This window comes from Trichosurus vulpecula, chromosome 1 (assembly GCF_011100635.1).
Source record: "Trichosurus vulpecula isolate mTriVul1 chromosome 1, mTriVul1.pri, whole genome shotgun sequence".
Taxonomy (NCBI): Eukaryota; Metazoa; Chordata; class Mammalia; order Diprotodontia; family Phalangeridae; genus Trichosurus; species Trichosurus vulpecula.
This window is the reverse complement of record NC_050573.1, coordinates 76,279,676-76,299,803: the sequence shown is the minus strand read 5'-3', so window position 1 is coordinate 76,299,803 and position 20,128 is coordinate 76,279,676. Positions and strand designations below refer to the sequence as shown.

General features: G+C 53.1%; 1 protein-coding gene across 1 annotated transcript; it reads left to right on the top strand.

Annotated features, from left to right (window-relative positions):
* Nucleotides 1–268: 268 nt before the first annotated feature.
* On the top strand, nt 269–16,029 carry PRKCSH (protein kinase C substrate 80K-H). Its single transcript, XM_036742403.1, has 18 exons — nt 269–777; nt 1,194–1,307; nt 1,629–1,745; nt 3,226–3,321; nt 3,425–3,482; nt 3,809–3,926; nt 5,110–5,239; nt 5,618–5,702; nt 6,395–6,473; nt 7,435–7,521; nt 8,104–8,268; nt 8,705–8,798; nt 12,505–12,574; nt 14,063–14,152; nt 14,733–14,807; nt 14,941–15,040; nt 15,142–15,297; nt 15,574–16,029. The coding sequence occupies exons 2-17, from the start codon at nt 1,223–1,225 to the stop codon at nt 15,286–15,288; spliced, it is 1,596 nt and encodes a 531-aa protein (XP_036598298.1). The 5' UTR covers nt 269–777; nt 1,194–1,222; the 3' UTR covers nt 15,289–15,297; nt 15,574–16,029.
* Nucleotides 16,030–20,128: the final 4,099 nt, after the last annotated feature.

Below are 20,128 nucleotides of genomic sequence, written 5' to 3'. Positions count from 1 at the left end.
ATTCCCAGGGTTCAGAGAAGGACTGTCCCAGGACGGGAAGGGGCTGTGGGAAAGATTAGCGCCTGGACATTCCGGGAGGGAGCTCCGCTGTCGCCTGCGGCTCAGATTCGAGGGTCCCTGGGACTCCCACCCAGACTAGGTCCAGATGGAGCTCTCAGCATCTGTCTCTGTTGCTAGGAAACCATCTCCCCCCTCCTCCCGCCGTCCGCTACCATGGAAACCGGCCGCGTCCCACGCGATCGTTCCCATTGGCTGGCGCTGTACCATGGGGAAGGGACGTGGGACCAGCCTGGAGGCTGGGCGGGGCATGCTGGGAAAGAAGGAAGGAGGGAGGATTGTGGCTTGGGGTGAAGACTGGCGCGGGCGGAGGTCCCCGCCGACGGCTGGGTGATCTCGGACTTCTAGTCTCTGGAGATCGGGTCAGAACTATCAGTGACGCCAGGGGAAAAAACCAGGGGGATTTTTCATTCATTTTTGTCTTTTTCAGTAGTAAGTCGCCCCGCTACCAAGATGGCGCCCGCAGCCGCCATTAAGCGCGAGACCTCGGCTCTGACTGTCCTACCCAAGATGGCTGTTATAGCTTGAGATTCCTTTCCGCCACTCTCAACATGGCTGTCAGAGTGGTCGCTGCCGCCCCTCTTCCGGGAAGCCGTGATTGGACAATAGGCCGGAAATTCTGAAGTTCCTCGTTTCCGCTTCCTGTTCCTCGCTGGAGCCCCCTCGGGCGTGTGCTAGGAAGCAGCGGTGAACGAGAGTGACTTTTGCCTCCGACACCGCGTAGGTCCACCGACGGGGTGGGTGGGTGGGGGGCTGATGAGGGCCTATATTTGTGGTGAGTGGCTTGCATTGACTGCGGGGGGGTGCGAGGGACTCCCTTTGGCTGAGAGATCAGGGCTCCCATTGGTCGGGAGGGGGTGATGAGGGACTCCCGTTGACCGGGAGGAGCGCTAGGGGCTCTCAGTGGCTGGGAGGGGGATGGGAGTTCCCATTGGCAGGGGGAGGGGTGGTGAGGAGCTCCCATTGGCCAAGAAGTAAGTGGGCCCCATTGGCTAGGAGGCGGGTAAGTCATTGCAGTTTGCGTGACAACCATGATAGTCCGCTTTGTGATTGTTATCGTGGTTTGAGAGGTAAGAATAGGCATCCCTTTCCTTAGGCCCTCACCTTCTCCCGTATGTTTTTCTTTTCACCCTAAGAGGTGCTGCTGCTTCCTGTACCCAGCACAATGTTTCTGCCGCCTCTTCTGCTGCTGCTAAGCGTTGCCACTGCTGCTGTCGAAGTCAAAAGGCCTCGGGGGGTCTCCCTTACCAGTGAGTTCTTTACAGGAGGCCAGAGACTAGATATAGGAGGAAGCACCGTGAAACCCCAGCAGCCTCCTGAAGTCAGTGGGGTGGGGGTTGGAGTGGGAACAAAAGCCTAAATTTCCCGCTCTTGGGTGGGGGCCCCGGGAAGAATAATATGTTTGAGTTTCTAAGCTGTAAGGAAGTGATCTCTGGGTTAGTCTTTGTGCTTAATGTTATGCATTGGTCCAGGAGGGACTGTCAGAAACCTTTTGTAGTCCCTGGAGCTTCTTGGGTCCACTGATCTTATATGGATGGGAAGCTCAAGTTATTTTTGCTTATCCTTTTCAGATCATCATTTCTATGACAAAAATAAGCCCTTCACCTGCCTGGATGGGTCCTCCACTATCCCCTTCGATCAAGTAAATGATGACTACTGTGATTGTCAGGATGGCTCTGATGAGCCAGGTGGGAATGAGGGACTCACTGAAGGAGGGTAGAAGGGGCCTAACTACATCTCCAAGTGGGAGGGTAATGGCTGTATATCAGCTGAGAAAGGGGTTCTACTTGGTCTTTCTCTTTTTCTTTTTTTTCTTTTGATCTCTTTGTGTTTGTCTTGGTCACTCTTTTAGTCTCTATCTGTTTGAGCTTGGTCCAGGCTATCCACATGGCTGTGAGTCTGACTGTCTTCCCTCTTTTTGTTCCTCTGTTTGTTTCTTCACCTGTATATATGATGTATCTTTCTTCTCTGCCCATCCGTCTCAGCATCTGTTCATATCTCCCTTCTGTTCGTATTGGCCTGTCCATTTGTCCATCTACTGTCTTTTTGTCTCTGCATCTTTTCAGTTGGCCTGTCCATCTGTATGTCTGTCTCTTTGCATCCATCCGCCTCTGTGTGTCTGTATACTCGTGTTCATCCATCTGGGTTTTTCTGTTGCTGTCTGTTTATCTGTATGTCTATGAAGATATCTTCCTACCTGTCTGTTTTTGAGACCACCTATCTCAGTTCTTTTTTGTTTGTATGTCGATTTGTCTTTGTGCATCTATTTCTTAATCTGCATCTGCCTGTCTTATGTTTAGCCATGTGCATCTCTGTCAGTTCATCCACCCATCGATCTATATCCTTTGAACTGCCCGTGTCCATCTTTCCCTACGTCTCTACATTTTTCTCTGTATGTCCATGTCGGTCTGTCTTCCAGTTTGTCTTATCTGTGTGTCCATCTGGGTTTGTCAGTTTCTGTCTGTTTGTCTAGTCAACAAGGATTTAAGTGTCTCCTGTTATAGATAGACACAAAGAAGGCAAAAAAAACCAATCCCTGCTCTCAAGATGCTCATGATCTAATAGAGGAGAAAAAATGCAAACAACTATGGGCAGACAAGATATATATGAGGAATATTGGAGATAATCTCAGAGGGAAGACACTAAGGCCTGCTTAAGGAGGACTAGGCGAGATTTCTTGTTGAAAGGAACTTCAGGTGAGATTTGAAAGAAGCCAGAAGGTAGAGATGAGGCTGAAGAGAATTCCATATATGGGAGACAGCCAGTAAAATGCCTGAAAGTTGGGAAGTGGAGAGTCTAACTTGAGTAATAACAAAAGGGAAGCCAGTGTCACTGGATTGCAGAGTAAGGGTCTGGTAAATGTAAGAAGACTGGAAAAATATGCAGACTCTAAAGGCCAAATAGAGGATTTTGTTATTGATTCTGAAGGCAATTCGGGCTTTGATCTCTGTGCTTGCCTCTCCATTCCTGTGTCTCTGTATTTCTTTCTCTTCTGTGTCTATATTTGTGACTGCATGTGTGTCTCCATATGCCTTTCTTTGTCTCAGTTTCCCTTTGTATCTCCATCCTCTGGTCTCCCTCTCTATGTATTGCTTCATTTTTCACCTTGGATTAGCTTATTTCAATAGGATGTAGTAAATAACTTCTCTCTTCCTTCTTGACCGTCAGGGACTGCTGCCTGCCCAGAGGGACGCTTCCATTGTACCAATGCTGGCTATAAGCCTCACTATATCCCCTCAAACCGCGTCAATGATGGGATCTGTGGTAAGACTCTTTTTAAAGCTGTGCTGGTTGGAGGCCAAAACTAGGGCAGGTGTCCTGGTACCAGATCTGGTCTCAATGGCTCCTCTCTGCTTCCTTCCCTTAGATTGCTGTGATGCCACAGATGAGTACAACAGTGGTGTCAACTGTGAGAACACATGCAGGTACATGGTTGGGCAGTTAGGGGGAGATTCATCTACCGCTAACTCCCTTCTCCCTTAGAGGTGTTAGGCCTCCATTCCCAGTCTCCAGAGTGGACTTAGGTCCTCAAGCATATGCACACAGACAGCTGTAAGCTGTAAGACCTGGTACACTCATCATTTTCTCCCCATATTCCGAGTTCCTCAGAGCCAGGCTAGAATCCACCACCCATGGTGGATGGGGAGTCAGGAAACCCCATTGGAATGCTCTGAGAGATTTAATTTTAGGAATTTTACTTTCCCTTAACCCTTGTATGCTTCCTCCGCATCCACACTGGCTGCCCACCCAGGGAAATGGGCCGGAAGGAGAAGGAGACTTTGGAACAGATGGCAGAAGTTGCCCGTGAAGGCTTCCGGCTCAAGAAAATCTTGATCGAAGAAGGGAAGAAGGGCCAGGAGGAAAAGCGGGTGAGGCAGGGTGGTGTTTCTACCCTGCCCCATAGGGATTGCCCCATGTTGGAGAAAGTGGCGGGTTTAAGCATGACTCCTCAGTCCTTGGTATCTGTGGGCATGTGTCCTCACCTGTCAAGTGAGAGAATTGGAAAATTTGATTTCCAAGGTCCATTCCAGCTAACTGGTGATTCCTGATTTTATCAGGAGCCTAGATGTAGAGGGAGGGGATTGAGGATTATCTTTCTGATGGAAACTGTTGGGTGTCCTGTTAGTGATTTGCAAGAAGGTCTTGTTCTCCTTCCTAGACCCCTATTCCCCTTGGTTCCCATGTCCCCTTACTTGTGTCAGAGCAAGGCAAATAGAATTATGTTTGAGACAAGCGGAAACAGGCCCCTTGATTATTCCCTTCTCTTGCCTTTGATGAATCGAAGTCCCTTCTGCTCATCAGAGATGTTGAATGTATATTCCCTTGCCCTGTTAACGTGGTGACTCTGCCCTACATCTGATTCTTTATTAAAGATGTAGGAGACCCGCTTTCCAATCTGGATCTGCTGAGTGCTAGGCCAGCGGGACTGAGGCAGGGACAGCTTTCCTGTAGCAGGGTTGGCTCTCTGACCTTTGCCCAGCTGGTTCAGGGTAGCTGCTGGTCATGGGGCAGTGCAGAGGGTGGGACTGGCAAAAATTATTAGCTTGTAGTAAAAGAAGAATTTAACTTGGAGCCATTTGACTGGGTCTGAGTCTTCTGTCCTTCCCAGGTGACACTGAACAAGACCTTTCCCCTTTTTGGCACTCGGTTTTTCCCTTGGTAGAAGGAGGGGATTGCCCTTAGGCTGGGGTGGGGAACCTTTGAGGTCACATATGGCCCTCTAGGTCTTCAAGTGTAGCCCTTTGAGTCCAAACTTGACAGAACAAATCCTTTTATTAAGGGGACTTGTTCTGTGAGGTTTGGATTCAGTCAAAGGGCCAGACTTGAGGACCTAGAGGGCCACATGTGGCTTCGAGGCCACAGGTTCCCCACCCGTCTTAGATGATCCCTAAAGCCCGTTTTACCTGTGCATTTATGATTGTGTGGCTGGGGGGGGGGTCCTCCCAGCCCTGTTGTTTCTACTCCCTTTGGGCCAGCCCTGAGGACTCTGCCCCTGGTCAGCCTGGCCCTCAGGTGGGCACTGCTTAAGTACTTTCTCTGTTGCACAACCAGAACAGGCTCCTTGGTTTGCAAGAGTCAAAGAAGGCCCTGGAGGAGCAGGTGGCAATGCTGAGAACAGTGAAGGAAGAAGCAGAGAAGCCTGAGAAAGAATTCAAGGAGCGGCACCAGAAGCTGTGGGAAGGTGACCTCTCCTAAAAGCCTCCCACTGCTTTCAGTTCCACAAGAAGCCCCCCATGCCCTCCCTCTCAGCACAAGATGGGATGGCGTTTATTATTATTATTGGGCATTGTTAGTCACACTAAGGACCAGTGCTGAGAGTGAGATTGGAGCTGGAGGAGTCCAGGAAGGGTCAGGAACATGGGTGGGATGTGAACATTGAGGGGTGGAATTTGGTTAGAAAAGGGCATTCTAGGCAGAGACAAACAGGACTGGGGTCTGGGGTGGAGGGGCGATGGGGAGGAGGGAGTGCCCCCTTGCCTTTCCATTCTCCCTGGCTTTGGGGACAGTCCCAGCTCCCTGCCAGAGTAATGGAGTAACGGAGCTGGTTGTATATGAACAGAGCAGCAGGCAGCAGCCAGGGCCGCTCGGGACCGGGAGCAGGCTGCCAGCGCTTTCCAGGAACTGGATGACAACACGGATGGAGTGTGAGTCCTTTGGGCTGTGGAGGGTACTGCTTCCCAGAGCCTTCTCCCTGCAGCTCCTGTCTGCTTCACGGGTGCTCTTTACAGAGTCGGTCTCAGACCTCCATCCCCCCACCCTAGGGAGAGGGGACTGCTTCCGACCTGAGGGCTTCTGGGAGACATGCTTATCTCAGGTGGCCTTGGATTACCTGAGGTGTTCTTAGCCTCAAGCTTGGCTGCACTTCCTAGATATTTAATGGTAATGCCAAAAGATTGGCCAAAGACAGGGACGGGAGCTTGGGGGTGGGCTTCACAAAGTGTCATATGCTCTCGACTCTTCCTATTCTCCCTAAATAAGATAATAGTAATAGGATCGTAGATTCAGAGTTAGAGAGAAAGGGACTTTGGAGGTTACCTAGTCCACCAGATGAGGAGCTCTGAGGCCCAGCAAGGCCGAGCAGGGTCATAGAGCTACTAAGTGTCTATGGCAGGATTTGAACTTGGGTTTACTACTTGACTTCTGAGGTGATTTGAGACTGAGGAAGAAATGTTAAGTTCTAATTCTGTGGGAAGAGAGTCATGCTTTAGGAAAGTGGTTTATCAGCCTTAGCCAGCTGCCCTCTCCCCCCTCCCCACACTAAGCCCTTTCTTACCACTTGCCACTGAGATGACCACTTCTGTGACAAACCACTCCTTCATCCTGTCTGTCTTTCCAGGATTTCAGTGGCTGAACTTCAGACTCACCCAGAACTGGACCCAGATGGTGACGGGGCTTTGTCAGAGGCAGAAGCCCAGGTAATGGGGTCCCCATCCCACTAGCTAGCCCTACAGTGTTTGCCCACAACCCTCAGCCAGGGTTTCTCAAGGACCAGGTGAAGCTGGGAGATGAAAGGTAGAGACAAGCTAATGTCCTACCTTGATCTGGCCCCTGGCCACGCTCCCTCACGTAGAGGGCAGGGCCAGGCCTTGGGTCCTTTACTGGAAACCCCCATGACAGCTACTGGCCCAGAGGTCTGGGCAGGACTGTTTCCTCCTGTATCGTACGTCCTTATGGGGTCAGCAGCAGCTCTACTGGGGTTGATGCACCTTCCTGGCTTGGTGATTGCATCTTCCCTTAGGGTCCTGCTGGGTAGCTGGAAGCCCCCCAGGAGCGGGGAGGTGCAGACATGCATGTCCTGCCTACTCTATTGTGGCTGGGCCTAAGGGAGAAATGCACACCCTGGGAACAGTGGGCTCAGGTGGGAGCCCTGTATTCTGTGATGTGCACACACATGCCTGCTCATCCCCAGGGGGTTCGCAACTGGTGCTGGGTAGGCAGAGAGAGCCTTCTCTGTTTCCCTGGATAGGCACTGTCAGCAGCGTGCTCCTTCAGGAAGTCCCCAATTCTATGTGAGGAGCCATCTCAGCCTCACCTACCAGCCCAGCCTGGGCCAGGGCCTCTTGTCTTCCCATCATCCTTAGCTCCACGGCCTAAACGAGTCACCCAGGGGTCCTGAAGGGCAGTGATAAAGACTAACACTAGAAGCGGGTAGGACAGAGCAGTGCCATCCTCCACCCCGGTGCTTCTTCTCTGACTCCAATTCCAAATCATCCTGTGTGACTTGGGAGTAACATAATTTGTCTTGGCCTGTTTTCTCATCTGTACGATGGGAATACCAAGATTTGCATGCCCTACCTGCCAGCAGGGTTGTAAGGAAAGCCCTTCCCAGCCTTTAAACACTGTCAGAGTAAGTGCTGCTGTCATCCTCTGCTCCAGGCTTTGCTAGGGGACGCCTTGCAGGTGGATGCTGCCAGTTTCCGAGAAGGCCTGTGGGCAGCCATCAAGGATAAGTATCGGCAGGAGGTTAGTAGCCTGGGCCAGGCAGCCAAGGGAAAGGGTCCAGGAGGCAAAGGAGGGGTGTGGGGGTGGACTATAGCCAGCAGGGGGAGACAGCAGCACATGTGGCTGGGCTGAGCCAGACCTGAAGGGACTCTGACCTCACAAACAATTCCAGCCTGGGGGGAGGCAGGAAAGTAGACAGAGTGGGGCTACGATTTCGTTCCCTGGAGCCCATCCATCCCAACCAGCTGGGCCTGGCAGCAGCAGATGCTGCCACCCTTCCTTCTCCCTACCCACTGCCCTAGCCTGTGGTCACAGAGGCAGTCCCCTCCCCTTGCCCCCAGGTGAGCCCTCATCTGACAAGGGCCCTGCTCCCTTCCTCTCTGCAGCGACTCTGCCCAGCTTATTCTGATTCCTCAAGGTCTTTCCCTAACTTAGGGACTTTGTTAACCTAAAAAAGCAAGCGAATGAGGGGAGGATCTGAGCCTATGGGCACAAGTGATGGGGTGCTGGGATTGAAGGAGGGAGTGATATCCAGCCCCTGGCAGTGGGAAGGAGAAAGTGTGGTCTCTGTTCCCCATATGTCTTGATTGTGCTGCTTGCTAGGCCCTGCCTACTGTACCACCTCTTGCTGAGGCCACAACAGAGATGATGCTGGAGGTCCCAGAAGAGCCATCCCCAGCAGAGGATGAAGATGAAGTTCCTGGGTTGGAGGAAGAAACGGAGGAAGATGAAGAGGATGAAGAAGAGGAGAGCCCTGAGGATGATAAGGTGGGGAGGATAGAAGTGGGAGCAAGCCTGGGTTCTGAGGAGGCTGGGGCAGGACAAAGTGGAGGCAGGCACTGGCTGGCTTCCTGGAAGCCCATTAAGAAACGGCAGTCACTAAGGCTGCTCAGGTGGGGAAAAGCAGGAACATATCTTCTCCAGGGCCCAGGGGAATGGCTTAAAAGGGATGCTGCTCCCTGGTGCTGGGGGAGGCTGTTTGTTGGCTCTGCCTGCCCTTCCCCTCCCCCCAGCGCAGCCTGGATCGGCCTTTGTTTGGGCTCAGGGCCTGGGCACCTGCAGCCTATGCAGTGGAGGCAAAGGCTTTCTGGGGGGAGAGGTGATAGGGCAGACCAAGAGTGCATAGCCCAAGTGGTAAGGCTGGGGGCACCTGGGCAGGGAGCCAAGGGCTTATGTTCACCTTGTCTATCACCTCTCCACCCAGGAGCCCTTGCCCCCACAGCCAGTCAAGGTGGATGAGGAGGTGGAGAAGGACAAGATGCCTCCATATGATGAGAGAACCCAGGCCTATATTGATGGTATGTGGTGAGGTCTTCAGGGGACGGGAACATTTGGAGGACTCTTAGCCTGGGGCATTTCCTTGTCAGGCAGGACATCCCGTAGCCTTTAGGTAATGCTTGGGCTTGTGGTCCACCCCGCACCACAGGGGGTCTTACCTTTCTGAGGGGACCTTATCTAGCATGGAGGTTCTAGACCTCGAAGATTTCCCCTACTAGACTTCACTTATTGTTTGTCTGGAGAATATTGGCTGTCTACTGCATACAGATCTATGCCCATGCCAGAGGCGGGCCCTCCGCTCAGGAAGCCTAGGTTCCAGTTTGGTTCCCACATGAAAAGTTAGCCCCCATTGCAGGCATTGATGCCTGCTCCAGGTCTAGGGAGCGGATTTGATGGGCAGATCTGGAGCAGCTTTGAAGGGGGGAGTGGAGAGGATTGCTTGGAGTTTTCTGGAGGAGGTGGGCCTTGTATTTCATTCTTAGAGGCAGAAAGTGAGGGTGTTGTCAGAGACCAAGGGGCAGAAAGGAGGCTTCGTGCTGTGCTCAGCAGGAACAAGGGGCCAGTGGGAGAGAAAGCCAGAGCAGCCTCAGGGAGGTAGATAGGGGAGGAGTCGGTGGGGTACTGGAAAGATTGACCAGCTGTCCATGAGGAGGACCATCCCTAAATCTACTAGGTAGTACTAGACTGCACCATAGAGCCTGGAACCAAGACTGTAGACACTCTCCCTGAGGTTGCGAAATATGTCTTCCTTATATAGAGTCCCAAGTGAAATTTACCCAGGAAAATCAGAAAGCAGGAATCGGTGAACATGTTCATACAGGGTATCATTCCAGGCTGGGGATGCCCATGCCTGGCCTTATGGCCCTAGCTGGTCCTCGGAGTTCCTTCCACAGCAACCCTACCATCTGTAGCTAAGAAGTTGACATCTTTTTGCTTTCTCAGAAAGTGCTGGCATTGCCCCCAGGGACCTGGCCTGGCAGTGAGGTTCAGCCTATCAAAAGAGAACCACCAGCACCAAGCTCAGGGTGTTAGAGTGCCTCAGATCAGACCTGGGTGGTGCTCAGCCCAGATTCTGGCTTTCTCTACTATTTACTACCTTTGTGATCTGAGACAAGTCACTGCCCTTACAGTGAGGGTATTGTCCTGGCTGAACCCTAGAGTCCCTTAGAGATACACAGGCAGTGTGCATAGGAACGGGTGTGTGTGGGGCTCCTGTTCTTGCCCACCCTCTGTGATGCATCTGCTGCCCTCAGTGGATCCCCAGGGCCTGAGCTAGAAATGCCTGTGTCTGCGGGCTGAAGACTGGAGAGCCTAAGAATAGGTTGGGGGACAGTAAGTACAGTTGGTGCTGGTATAGATGTACACAGTGATGCAGGGTCAGACCAGTCTTTAAGACTCTCCTCCAGCAAGGAAGGGAGGCCCAGCTTCCCCTCTCCCACCCTCCCTCCCTTCCACCTTCCACCCTCCCCAGTCAGTCCTTGGGGAGAACACTGTTTCTGCCTGCAGAGATGTCAAAACAGCTCTTGGATGCACACAGCCACTGGGTGCAGCCACTTGAGGACAGTTGGGGACTTTTCCTCAGCTGCTGGCCAGATCCAGGGTCTCTAGAACTGAAGAAAGTTGTTGAGAAGAGCCCAGGGCCAGCCCAAGGGGGTTGGGCCTGACCCTGGATGTGTGTCGAGGAGCCTCTTTAGGGTGTGGCCTCGGTGTCCCCTATTCCCCTTTCCTGCTTCCCCATGGGCCACTAGGCTTGTTTGTGAGTCTCTACCAGGCACTCTGGCTCTAACAGTGGGTGAGGGAGGAGCCAGCAGGGTCCCCTGGGAGGCCTACAGTGAACAGGGCAGAGAATTTTCTAGGCTTCCTGCTGAGAAGCCAGGATTGGCTAAGGCCCTGGCATTAGGTGTACCCTGTGTAGTAGAGTGGGACTACCCACGTTGAGGCTTCTCACCTAGGCTGATTTCCATCCATGCCCTGAGAGTGAAGGCCCTGTGCCAGCTGGAGCTTGGGCACTTCATGGGATGGTTCTGAGCAGGCCTTGCTGCTACTGCTCACGAGGCCTAAAATAACAGTCCTGTGGTGGTAGAGGGTGGGCTTTTTCGAGCCCCCTGCTCTCCTGGAGCTGTAATTCAGCCTAGAAGAAAGACCTCCAGCTGAGGATTTGTATCAGCTCAGATGGTAGCTGAGGCTGTTGTGCCCAAGGGACTGGGAAGGAGACAGCCTTTAGTGAGCCTCTTCTGAGCTGTGTCACGCATGGTGGTTCCCAAGAGAGGGAGCTTGTAGGTGTTGCATGGGTGCGTAAGCATTGTGTGTGAGTATGAGCGTACATGCTGTGATGTGTGCATAGGGTGGGTAGAAATAGGGCTGGGTGAGTGAAGCCTGCCATCTTGCAGAAGGTGCATTTGTGGATTTGGAGTTAAGCATTCCTTTGGGAGGGGGCTCATCTGTATGCACATGGAGGAGGTTGACATTTGTGTGTGGTTCTAAGCATCTTGTACCTGCAGCAAACCCCTCTCATTTATATGTGGTCCCTCAGATGGGAATGGCTTCAGGGTCACAAGAGTTAGAGTTAGAAAGGACCTTGGAGGTCTCCCAGTCCAGCCTTCCCACTTTATGGTAGAGGAAGCTGAGGTCTGGGCCAGTAATGTGACTCCCCCAAGGTCACACAGATAGTAAGTGACAGAACCAGCATTTGAACTCCTGCCTTCTGAGTCGGTGTTTGTGCGCGCATGCGAGTGCCCACGCGCTTGTGTGTGTGTGTGTGTGTGTGTGTGTGTGTGTGTGTGTGTGTGTGTGTGTGTGATATGTGGAGAAAGGGAGTTACATAGAGATCTCTGCCTCAATAAGTGCATAGTTTTGGAGATCCTGAGAGTGTGAGGAAGATGTTACATGATTCTTCTCGGGGAACATACTGTTCCTAGGGAAGAGAAGAGTAAGGCCAGTTGTGGGGGTGGGGGAGAAACCCAGGGCTGGGGGTTTAACAAGAGGGTCACGGCTTTCTCATGATTATCTCCCTCCATGGGGCTCTGAGAGTGCCGGGGCCTTCTGCCTGAGATGAGGCCCTGTCCAGGGAGAGAGCAGAATTATCAGGATTGGAGTGGGAGGGAGGCACTGGCTTTACTGTCCTGCATTAGGGCCCTTTGGGAGTTAGGTAGGAAGCCTCCCAGCCTGATACACTGGGATGTTCCCTGGGTGCTGCCTTGTGGCATGGAGTGAGCACTTTGTGGCCCCAAAAGACAGCTGCAATATTGGGGGTGGGGTCCCCAGTAAATAGTCCCCGGCTACGGGGGGTGAGCAAGTCTGATTCTGAGGCTCAAGTAGCTTTGAGCCTTTGTCTTGTTTGTTAACCTGTATTTCCATGCTCCTTTGCTTGGTGTCTTGGGATAGTAGAAAGAGCCCTGGGTTCGGATTTCTGGGACCCATGTTCAGATCCTAGTTCTGCAGCCAGGAACAGCTGTGTGATTTTGGACAAGTGACCTGACCTCTGTGGGCCTAAAATATGAGAGTGTAGGGCCACATCTGGCTGGCCACCTGTTGTTGCTTAGCCCCTTAAGCTAACAACGTGATTTAAAAATGTAAAAACCCTTCTCAGCTTTCTGAGCCCATACCAGATGCTCCTTAGGAGGCTTCCAGGCCTACAATTACCTCCCCCAAGATACTGAGTGGGGAGAAGGAGATGATCTGATGTAGTCCCCAGCCCACCATCTCTGGGTGTTTTGTTCCTTCCAGCGGCCCAGGAAGCTCGGGACCATTTTGAAGAAGCCGAAAAGTCATTGACAGAGATGGAGGAGTCCATCAGGTAGCTCCCTGGTGAAGGATGGAGTGGGAAGCCAGAATTTGGAGGAGGGTGGACTGCTTAGAAATCCCTTAAGAGAAACCTTCATTTCTCCCCCTTTGTGAAAGATAGAGCTTGCCTGCCTCTTTCCTGTCCCCAGGCTTGGAACCGAAAAGGAACAGAGACCCCTGTGCTGCCATCCCAGGACATGCTACCTTCTCTAGCATTAAGTAGCCAGCCCTATGCCAGGGAGATACAGATGAAATAAGCTACAGGATCTGCCCTAGCCTTGTAGGACTTGAGATGCAGATGCACAAAGCTTTGGTAAAGAAGGGTAGATGTGAGTGAGTGACCACTGATCCCCACAATCTTAGGGGGAAGGAGCTGCAGTCACTTAGACCTTTTGATCCCCCAGAATTCTTCAGTGTGGATTGGGACTAGGCATGAACCAGAGGCTTCTTCTATTATCCCTGGGCTCTTAGCTCAGTGTATTTGGCCTGGATGCTTTGCTCTTCTGGTATCCATTTTTTTCCTCCTGGTTCCCATGGGGCATTCCGCTCTTCCGTCCTCTGGGAGCGGGGTGGGAAGCAGCAGTCCCCTGTTATAGGTGGGAAACTTGATCTCATCTTGCAAAAGAAGTATCTAGGGGCTGTGGACAAAGTGGATGCTAGGCACTGGGTCTCCTAACTTCAGTGATGGGGCTCAGTACCCTTGTGGAGCTGTGATCAGACCCCGTGGTGGGAGGAGCCACAGATCTGTGGGGCAGGGGAGTGAGCAGAGACACACAGACACACTCCACAGGAGGGATACCCACAGAGTGCTGCGAGTGCCTTGAGACAAGGCATTAACAAAGGCCCTCCCAGATGTCCTCAGCTGAGCTGAGCTGCTAGGGAGGGGGATGGGGGTGGAGAAGAGCCCAAGCCCTCCAGCAGGGCCCCAGGGTCCCAGTAATTGAGGGTAGCCTTGGTTACAAGAAGGTACAGAGGTGGCTTCAGTAAAGAGTCCTGTCCCTGATGATAGTGAGAAAAGGATGGTGGCTCCCTGGGGCCCCCTGAGTCAGAACTGGGGCTGGGAGGAGCGGAAGACAAGTGACTTGACCAGCTGGATTGGAACCCTGGTCATCGTGGAGGACCAGGGGACCCAGAGGCCTAAGTCACATGTCCTGAATTTGGAGCTAGGGGAAATCATAAAATTTAGGATTTGAAGGATTTTAAAAACATAGAAAGGGACTTTCAGGCATAAAAGGACCCTTGACCTTGGAACGGGAGAGTTGGAAACAACAGGGCGTTTTACCAACAAAGAAGCAAGTCTAGAGAAGAGGGTAAAGGACCTGGCCAGGGCCATGCAGAAACAACAGGGCCAGGATCTAAACCCAGGTTCTAACACCAAATCCGGCTTCTTCCCCTATGTCTTGCTGATCATCACCTTGGCATCAGGGAGGCTCCCTGACCCAAGGAGGGGAAAGTCTCCTAGGCTACCCTCCGACCCATCCTTCCTACTGTCCCACCGCAGGAACCTAGAGCAGGAGATGGCACTGGACTTGGGTCCCAGTGGGGAATTTTCCTACCTGTTTGGACAGTGCTACGAGTTGTCCACCAATGAGTAAGTGCCTGGGGACTGACAACATCTCTGTATTGCACTCGAAGAGGAGGTGAGACCTCGGGGGTCTTAGAGGGCCCATGAAGGTGGGAGGGCAGTGGGAAGCTGGGGGTTCAGCACCATAGCAGGGGCCAGAGTGACCTTGAAGGTAGATTCTGAATTAGGGGCCTCCCTGGTCTTGGCTTGGAAGAAAAGAGTGGGTGAGCGGGGGACGAGGCCTTCCCTTTTCCTGCTCACACACCATCCTGGCTATTTATATCTTGTCTCAGAGCCTGGGGTTGGGAGTAACACCCCAAGAGGGGAGATCATGTGTGCACACTGCACCCAGATCCTAGGGGTGGGATCTTGGGGAAAGAGCCTCCAGCTGTTGAGCTTCACTACCCCAGAGGTGATAGAAAGCAAGGATGCCTGCAGATTACCACCCCCTACCCCAGACAGGAGGGGACATCTGAGGAGGAGGGCCTAGGCTGCCTCCATGAGGACTAGGACAGCTGCTGGTTTGCCAGAGAAGGTCTCAGCCTGGTATTTGGGCAGGCCCTCACACCCCCACCCTGGTCGCTAACGTCCCCTTCTGCCTGTGCAGGTATATTTATAGACTGTGTCCCTTCAACCGAGTCACCCAGAAACCTAACCATGGTGGTTCTGAGACCAACTTGGGGTGAGTGTCCTCCCTTCCTCAGCTTCATCTCCCATTGCCCCACTACCACCATGTCCCAGGACCCTCTGCCTCCCACCTCCCCCACTTCCTCACCCCATGCCTCTGGATCTCAGCCCACCTTCTCTCCCTGCAGCACGTGGGGGTCCTGGGATGCATCAGAGGAGGAGAAATTTCGCATCATGCATTATGAGCATGGGACAGGTTGCTGGCAAGGCCCCAACCGCTCTACCAAGGTGAGGGCCGTGGGAGTTGGACAGGGTGGCAGGGAGTCAGAGTCCCAGTGGACCCTTCCCCACTGACATCTCTTGGGTTTGGGGGTATTGGGCTCTCTCAGGTGAAGCTGGTGTGTGGGAAGGAAACTGTAGTCACAAGTGCCACTGAGCCAAGCCGATGCGAGTACCTGATAGAGCTGGTGACCCCAGCCGCCTGCCAGGAGCCACCCCCAGAGTCCCCAGGGGATCCTGACCATGATGAGCTCTAAATCCCCCAGGTATGGCTGGCCCTGCCCCCCTCCCCCCCTCCAATCTGGAAGGCCATGTGCTGGAGAAAAGCCAGTGAGAGCCAGGTCTGTTCATTCCTCCTGCCCATGTTGTTCTCAGAGGAGGTTGGGCAGGGCCCTAGACTGTGATTTCCATCCTCTCCACACTAACTCCCTGGACCCGGGCTACTTCCTGTCCCTTCTTGCCCTGCCTGGGGCAGCTGCTTCCAAGGGTGTGGGGTGTAGGGCCAGCCCCCCCATAATCACCTTTCCCATTCTTTCCTGCAGAATCCCAGGGGAGAAGCTAATACCTTCAGGACCTGCACACACATCTCCCTCCTAACCCTGACCCAGGATATGTGCCCTTGCCCCCCATGGCTCTTCGGGGCCCAGTGCAGGGGGCTCTGCCCCCTGAATCTTCCTCTTTGGAAGGCTCATCGTTTTGAGGAAGAGAGTCTCTGTGTGCCTCTCCTGAAGACCACGAGGCTGCCTTTGGTTGGGGAAGCCTCACCCATCCCCTCTGCTGTAGCTGCTCAAGTGACTGGGACACTCTGCCCTCCCGATCCCCCTCCCGTGTTGGCAGCTCCACCCACTCATGGGTGACTTGATACCCTCTCACCCTGGCCACCCTCCTGGCCCAGGTGGTACAGCTGGCTGTGTAGCCAGTGAGCAAGACCTGCTGGGGTGGGAGATCCTGACCTCACTGTGACCTCGACACAATAAACTCAGATCTTCCCCACGGCTCCAAGTTGGCTCTCCTTATTCATGATGCTGGAGGGGGGAGGGGTCCTGGGTCCCCCACTGCTGACAGACCCTGCCCAGCTGGGTCTGAGTTCAAATTCTGCCTCAGACCCTTGGCAAATCACTTAGGCTCTCTTAGCCCTGGTTTTCTTCTCTGTAAAGTGGGGATAGTGATGGTAATGTTAGAATACGCTTTGTTGCAAACCTTGATATAGAAATGCTGGCTGTTCTTACTACCCCACCCACATCTCTGGCTGCCTTACGTTCACCACTGAGAATGGGGGGGGGGGCGCCCCCTGTACTCCCCATACAGCACAAAGTGCAAGTATTTTATTCCCATTCCAGAGATGAGGAAATGGGAGTACAGGAAGACATCTAGGCTGGGTCTTGCTCGAAATCACACGGCCCTAAGTGTCTGATGAGGGATTCAAACTTTGCTCTCCTCACATCTGAGTACCAGGCTCGTTCTACAGCAGGGCATTAACGTTATGAAATACAGGAAAGTGAAAGGTGTCCAGTGCAGACACCCCTCCCCCTCCTCCACTGCACCCACCATACACACAAATGTGCACACACAGGTACAAGCAGATGATCTCTCACATTCAGAGATTCAGAGAAATGCCAGCAGACACGCCCAGTCTCTGTCTCTCTCACACACACACACACACACACACACACACAAATACACACAAAACCCGTAAGATTCTGAACTTTTATTTTCTGGCATGAAAAGTACAAATAATCCAACGATTCCATGTAAAAGTCTGTTACAGCGTCAGGCCTGTAATCCCATAATAAATAGTCTAAACTCAACGCAAAGTGTTTTTTTTTCTTTTTACAGTTTTTTTTTTTGATCCTCCAACATTTACTCTGTCATGATTTGAAACCATCCGAATAAATAACAGGATGAAGTGAGGAGGAGTGGGCAGAGGCCCCTCCTGCCTGCCAGCCCCCTCCAGGGATGTGGAAGACCAGGGGCCCCCTCCCCTCCCCTCTGGGGAGCCCCAGCCACTCTGGGGGAAGGAGGGGGCCTGGCCATGGGAGCCTGGCTGAGTTTAGTTTAGTTTTAGAAAAAAATATCCCAAGCTGTGTGGGTGGGGAGGGGAGGGGGAGAGCCAGGCTAGGGGGAGGGGGCTCTGCCTGGGGAGTGGGAGTTTGGGGGAGGGGGGAGCGGGGAGGGGGCACCTCTCTCTCCTGCTCAGCAGAGCCCGGCCCTAAGGGCCCCCGCTGCCCCCCCCCAAGCCCCCAGCCCGCCCTTATTGCTCCGAGAAGCCTCAGGACACGCTGCACACACGTGTGCACATACGTGCTCACACGTGTCAAGGGCAGAGGGGGAAAAGCCCCAAGAAACAGGGGGAGAGAGGAGGGGAGAGCAAAGGACCAAGGGGGGGACACCTGGGGCTGGGCCTTGGGGGGGGTAGGGGGGGGCCTCTCCTATCCCTCCTTCCCTCAGGGTCCACCCTGCTCTGGGTCTGGGGAGAAGGAGGGTGGGGTTAGAAAATTCACAAGAATAAATAGATCCGTGTAGATAAACAACAAGCTTAAGTCTTCACCAGCTAATAGAATGAGGACTGAAAAAAGTACCCAACAAGACGAGCAAAATCATAGAGCACATCGAAAAACCCCACTGAAGAACCGTCCATCCGGATCCTGCCACCCGCCCGCTGCCCGCTGCCCTCCCGGCTGGCCTGGCGCTGGGCCCCTGCCAGCCACTCTCTCCAGTTACTCCGAAGCGTTCTCATCCAACTGCACTTTTGTTCCTTGGATAAATAAATTAGGCATAAACCACTTCTCAGCAAATTAAAAAAATCTGTCCTTTAACTTGTGGATAGGATGAAGGAACAGAAATATACACAAATGTCCTCACGCGGCCGGAATCATAATAAATAGTTAAGTTAACAATAAGTTAAAACTACAAGAAGCTAAATTCTGCAAAAGGTGTAGTAAGAGTTATTGGTGCCAGTTTCTCTCTCTCGTTTTTATAGGTTTTTTGTTTGTCGTTGTTTGCTTTTTTGTTTTTTTTTTTTGTTTTTTGTTTTTTGTTTTTTGTTTTTTTTTGTTTTTTTTTCTCGCAGCAGAAGCTCCACAGACACCTACAAACACAGGGGGAGCACAGGACGGAGGGAGCGTAGGGAGGGGGTCCAGGCCCCAAACTAACGCCTAACGGGAAACAAGGAAGAAGCTGACTTGGGTGAATGGTGTCTCACTGAACTGAGGCTGAGCTGGGCTGCCCCAGCTGGGGAGAACGGAGCCCGAGGACCAAGGGGGCCAGGGCCAGGCCACGGTCTTCGCTTTTGTTGAAACGAAAAAACGGAAACTATAAATGCACATTCCAGACGGGATGGGAGGTGGAGTGGGGGGAGGAGGAAGAATGGAGGGGATGGGGGATGGGGATCTCTGAGGGGTGGGATGGGCCAGGATCAGGGCCTGGGCCTGGGGGCTGCCTCAGTTTCCCTGAACCAAGGAGAAGTTTGGGAGGGACCTAGGTGAGAGTGTGTCAGGGTGGGAGAGGAGGTCAGGTGTGTCTACTTCCCTCTTTGTATTGTTCCCAGAAGGTGGGTTTGGATGGGAGGGTGGGGCCAGCTCAGGCCCCCACAGCACCAGGGCCAGGGCTTGTCCACTTCGGGATAGGGAGGGATGTTGGCTGCCCAAGGTCTGGGGGTAGTCTCACCACCTGCCTCCCAAGGAGATGCAGGCCTCCTGTGGCCCAGCCCCACGATAGGGGGAATAGGGATGGAAGATCGGTGTCTAGGAGACCAGGACTGTGTAGCTGAGGGGAGTGGCCCGCACTGACCCTATGCCTTTGGGACCACAGGGTTTGGGGGATGAGCTCCCTCCCATCCTGACTCCCACTGGGTTAGGGGAGGTACAAGTTTCTTCCCAAACAATATGGTCATTGCTCCCACAGCCCTGACCCTGACTAGGGCTGAGATCTGGGCTCTGCGCCCCTCTTGGCACTGGCCCCAGCCCCACTGGTTCTAGGGAGAGAGGGTGTAGTGGCAGAGGAAAAAGAAAGATCCCCTGCCTCCACACACACCCCATTCTCTCAGGCTCCCCCAGGATGAACCCGAGAACCATGCCCTGGCCTAAAGTCACCATGGCCTGGCCTGGGCCCCAAGTCAGGATGTGCTGGGAGGCTGCCCAGCTCCTGCACTCTGACCTAAGGCCAGGGGGGCCGCATAAGCTGACACAAGGGGAGGAGGAGATGGCTGGGGCTGGGGAGCGTGGACCTTTGGCCCCTTGGGGCCATGCTCAGGGAGGCTGAGTTTCCCTCTGGTCCCTGGTCCGGCCCCAAGGTTAGTTCTGAGCTAGTATGTTAAATCCTTCCATTCTGGGGCTCCCTTGAAGGGAACCTTGAGGCAGTTTCTAGAAAGGGAGTTGAGCAGAGGAGTATCTATGTTGTCATATGTGGTTCTGTGTGTTCATGTATGTCTGCAAGTGTCTGTATGGTGGAGGTGGAAAGTGTCTCTGATATCACATGTGAGTGTGATCCTGTGACTTGATGGCCCCTCGAATATGTGTGTGTGTGTGTGTATATGTGTGTATAATATATAAAATTGTGTGATCCTGTGTGTGTCTGTATGTCTGTATGTCTGTGTGTGTGTGTATGTGTGTGTGTGTGTGTGTGTGTGTGTGTGTGTATCTCAGGTATGACACTCCCAGGGTGCCCTTCAAGAGCCCCTCCTCCCCTCCCCCTCCAGGCCCCAACCTCAGCCCCATCAGCCTCACCTGCCAAAAAGCCTCTCTTTTTTTTTTTTGTCTTTTTGTCTTTTTTTTTTGTCAAGTTCAAGAATCCCCAGTAAAAATTCTCCACAAGGTCTTTTTCCCTTTTTACAAAAATAGAGTTTTCTTTTTTTTTCCCCTTTTTTTCCATTGTGTTTCTGTTTTCAGCTTCTTCCCCCCCGCCCGCCTCCCACCATCTCCTGGGGCCAGGCCCCCTTCTCAAGGTCTCTTTTTTTGGGGATTTTTAAACCTGTTCCTTTGCCTCCCTCACCCCTCCTGGTCCTGGGGCCTGGAAGGGCAGGGATCCCAAGCAGAATCTGCCCAGGATGATGGGGGGCCCTGAACCCCCACTTCCTCTGACTCCCCAGCCCCGGCTAAA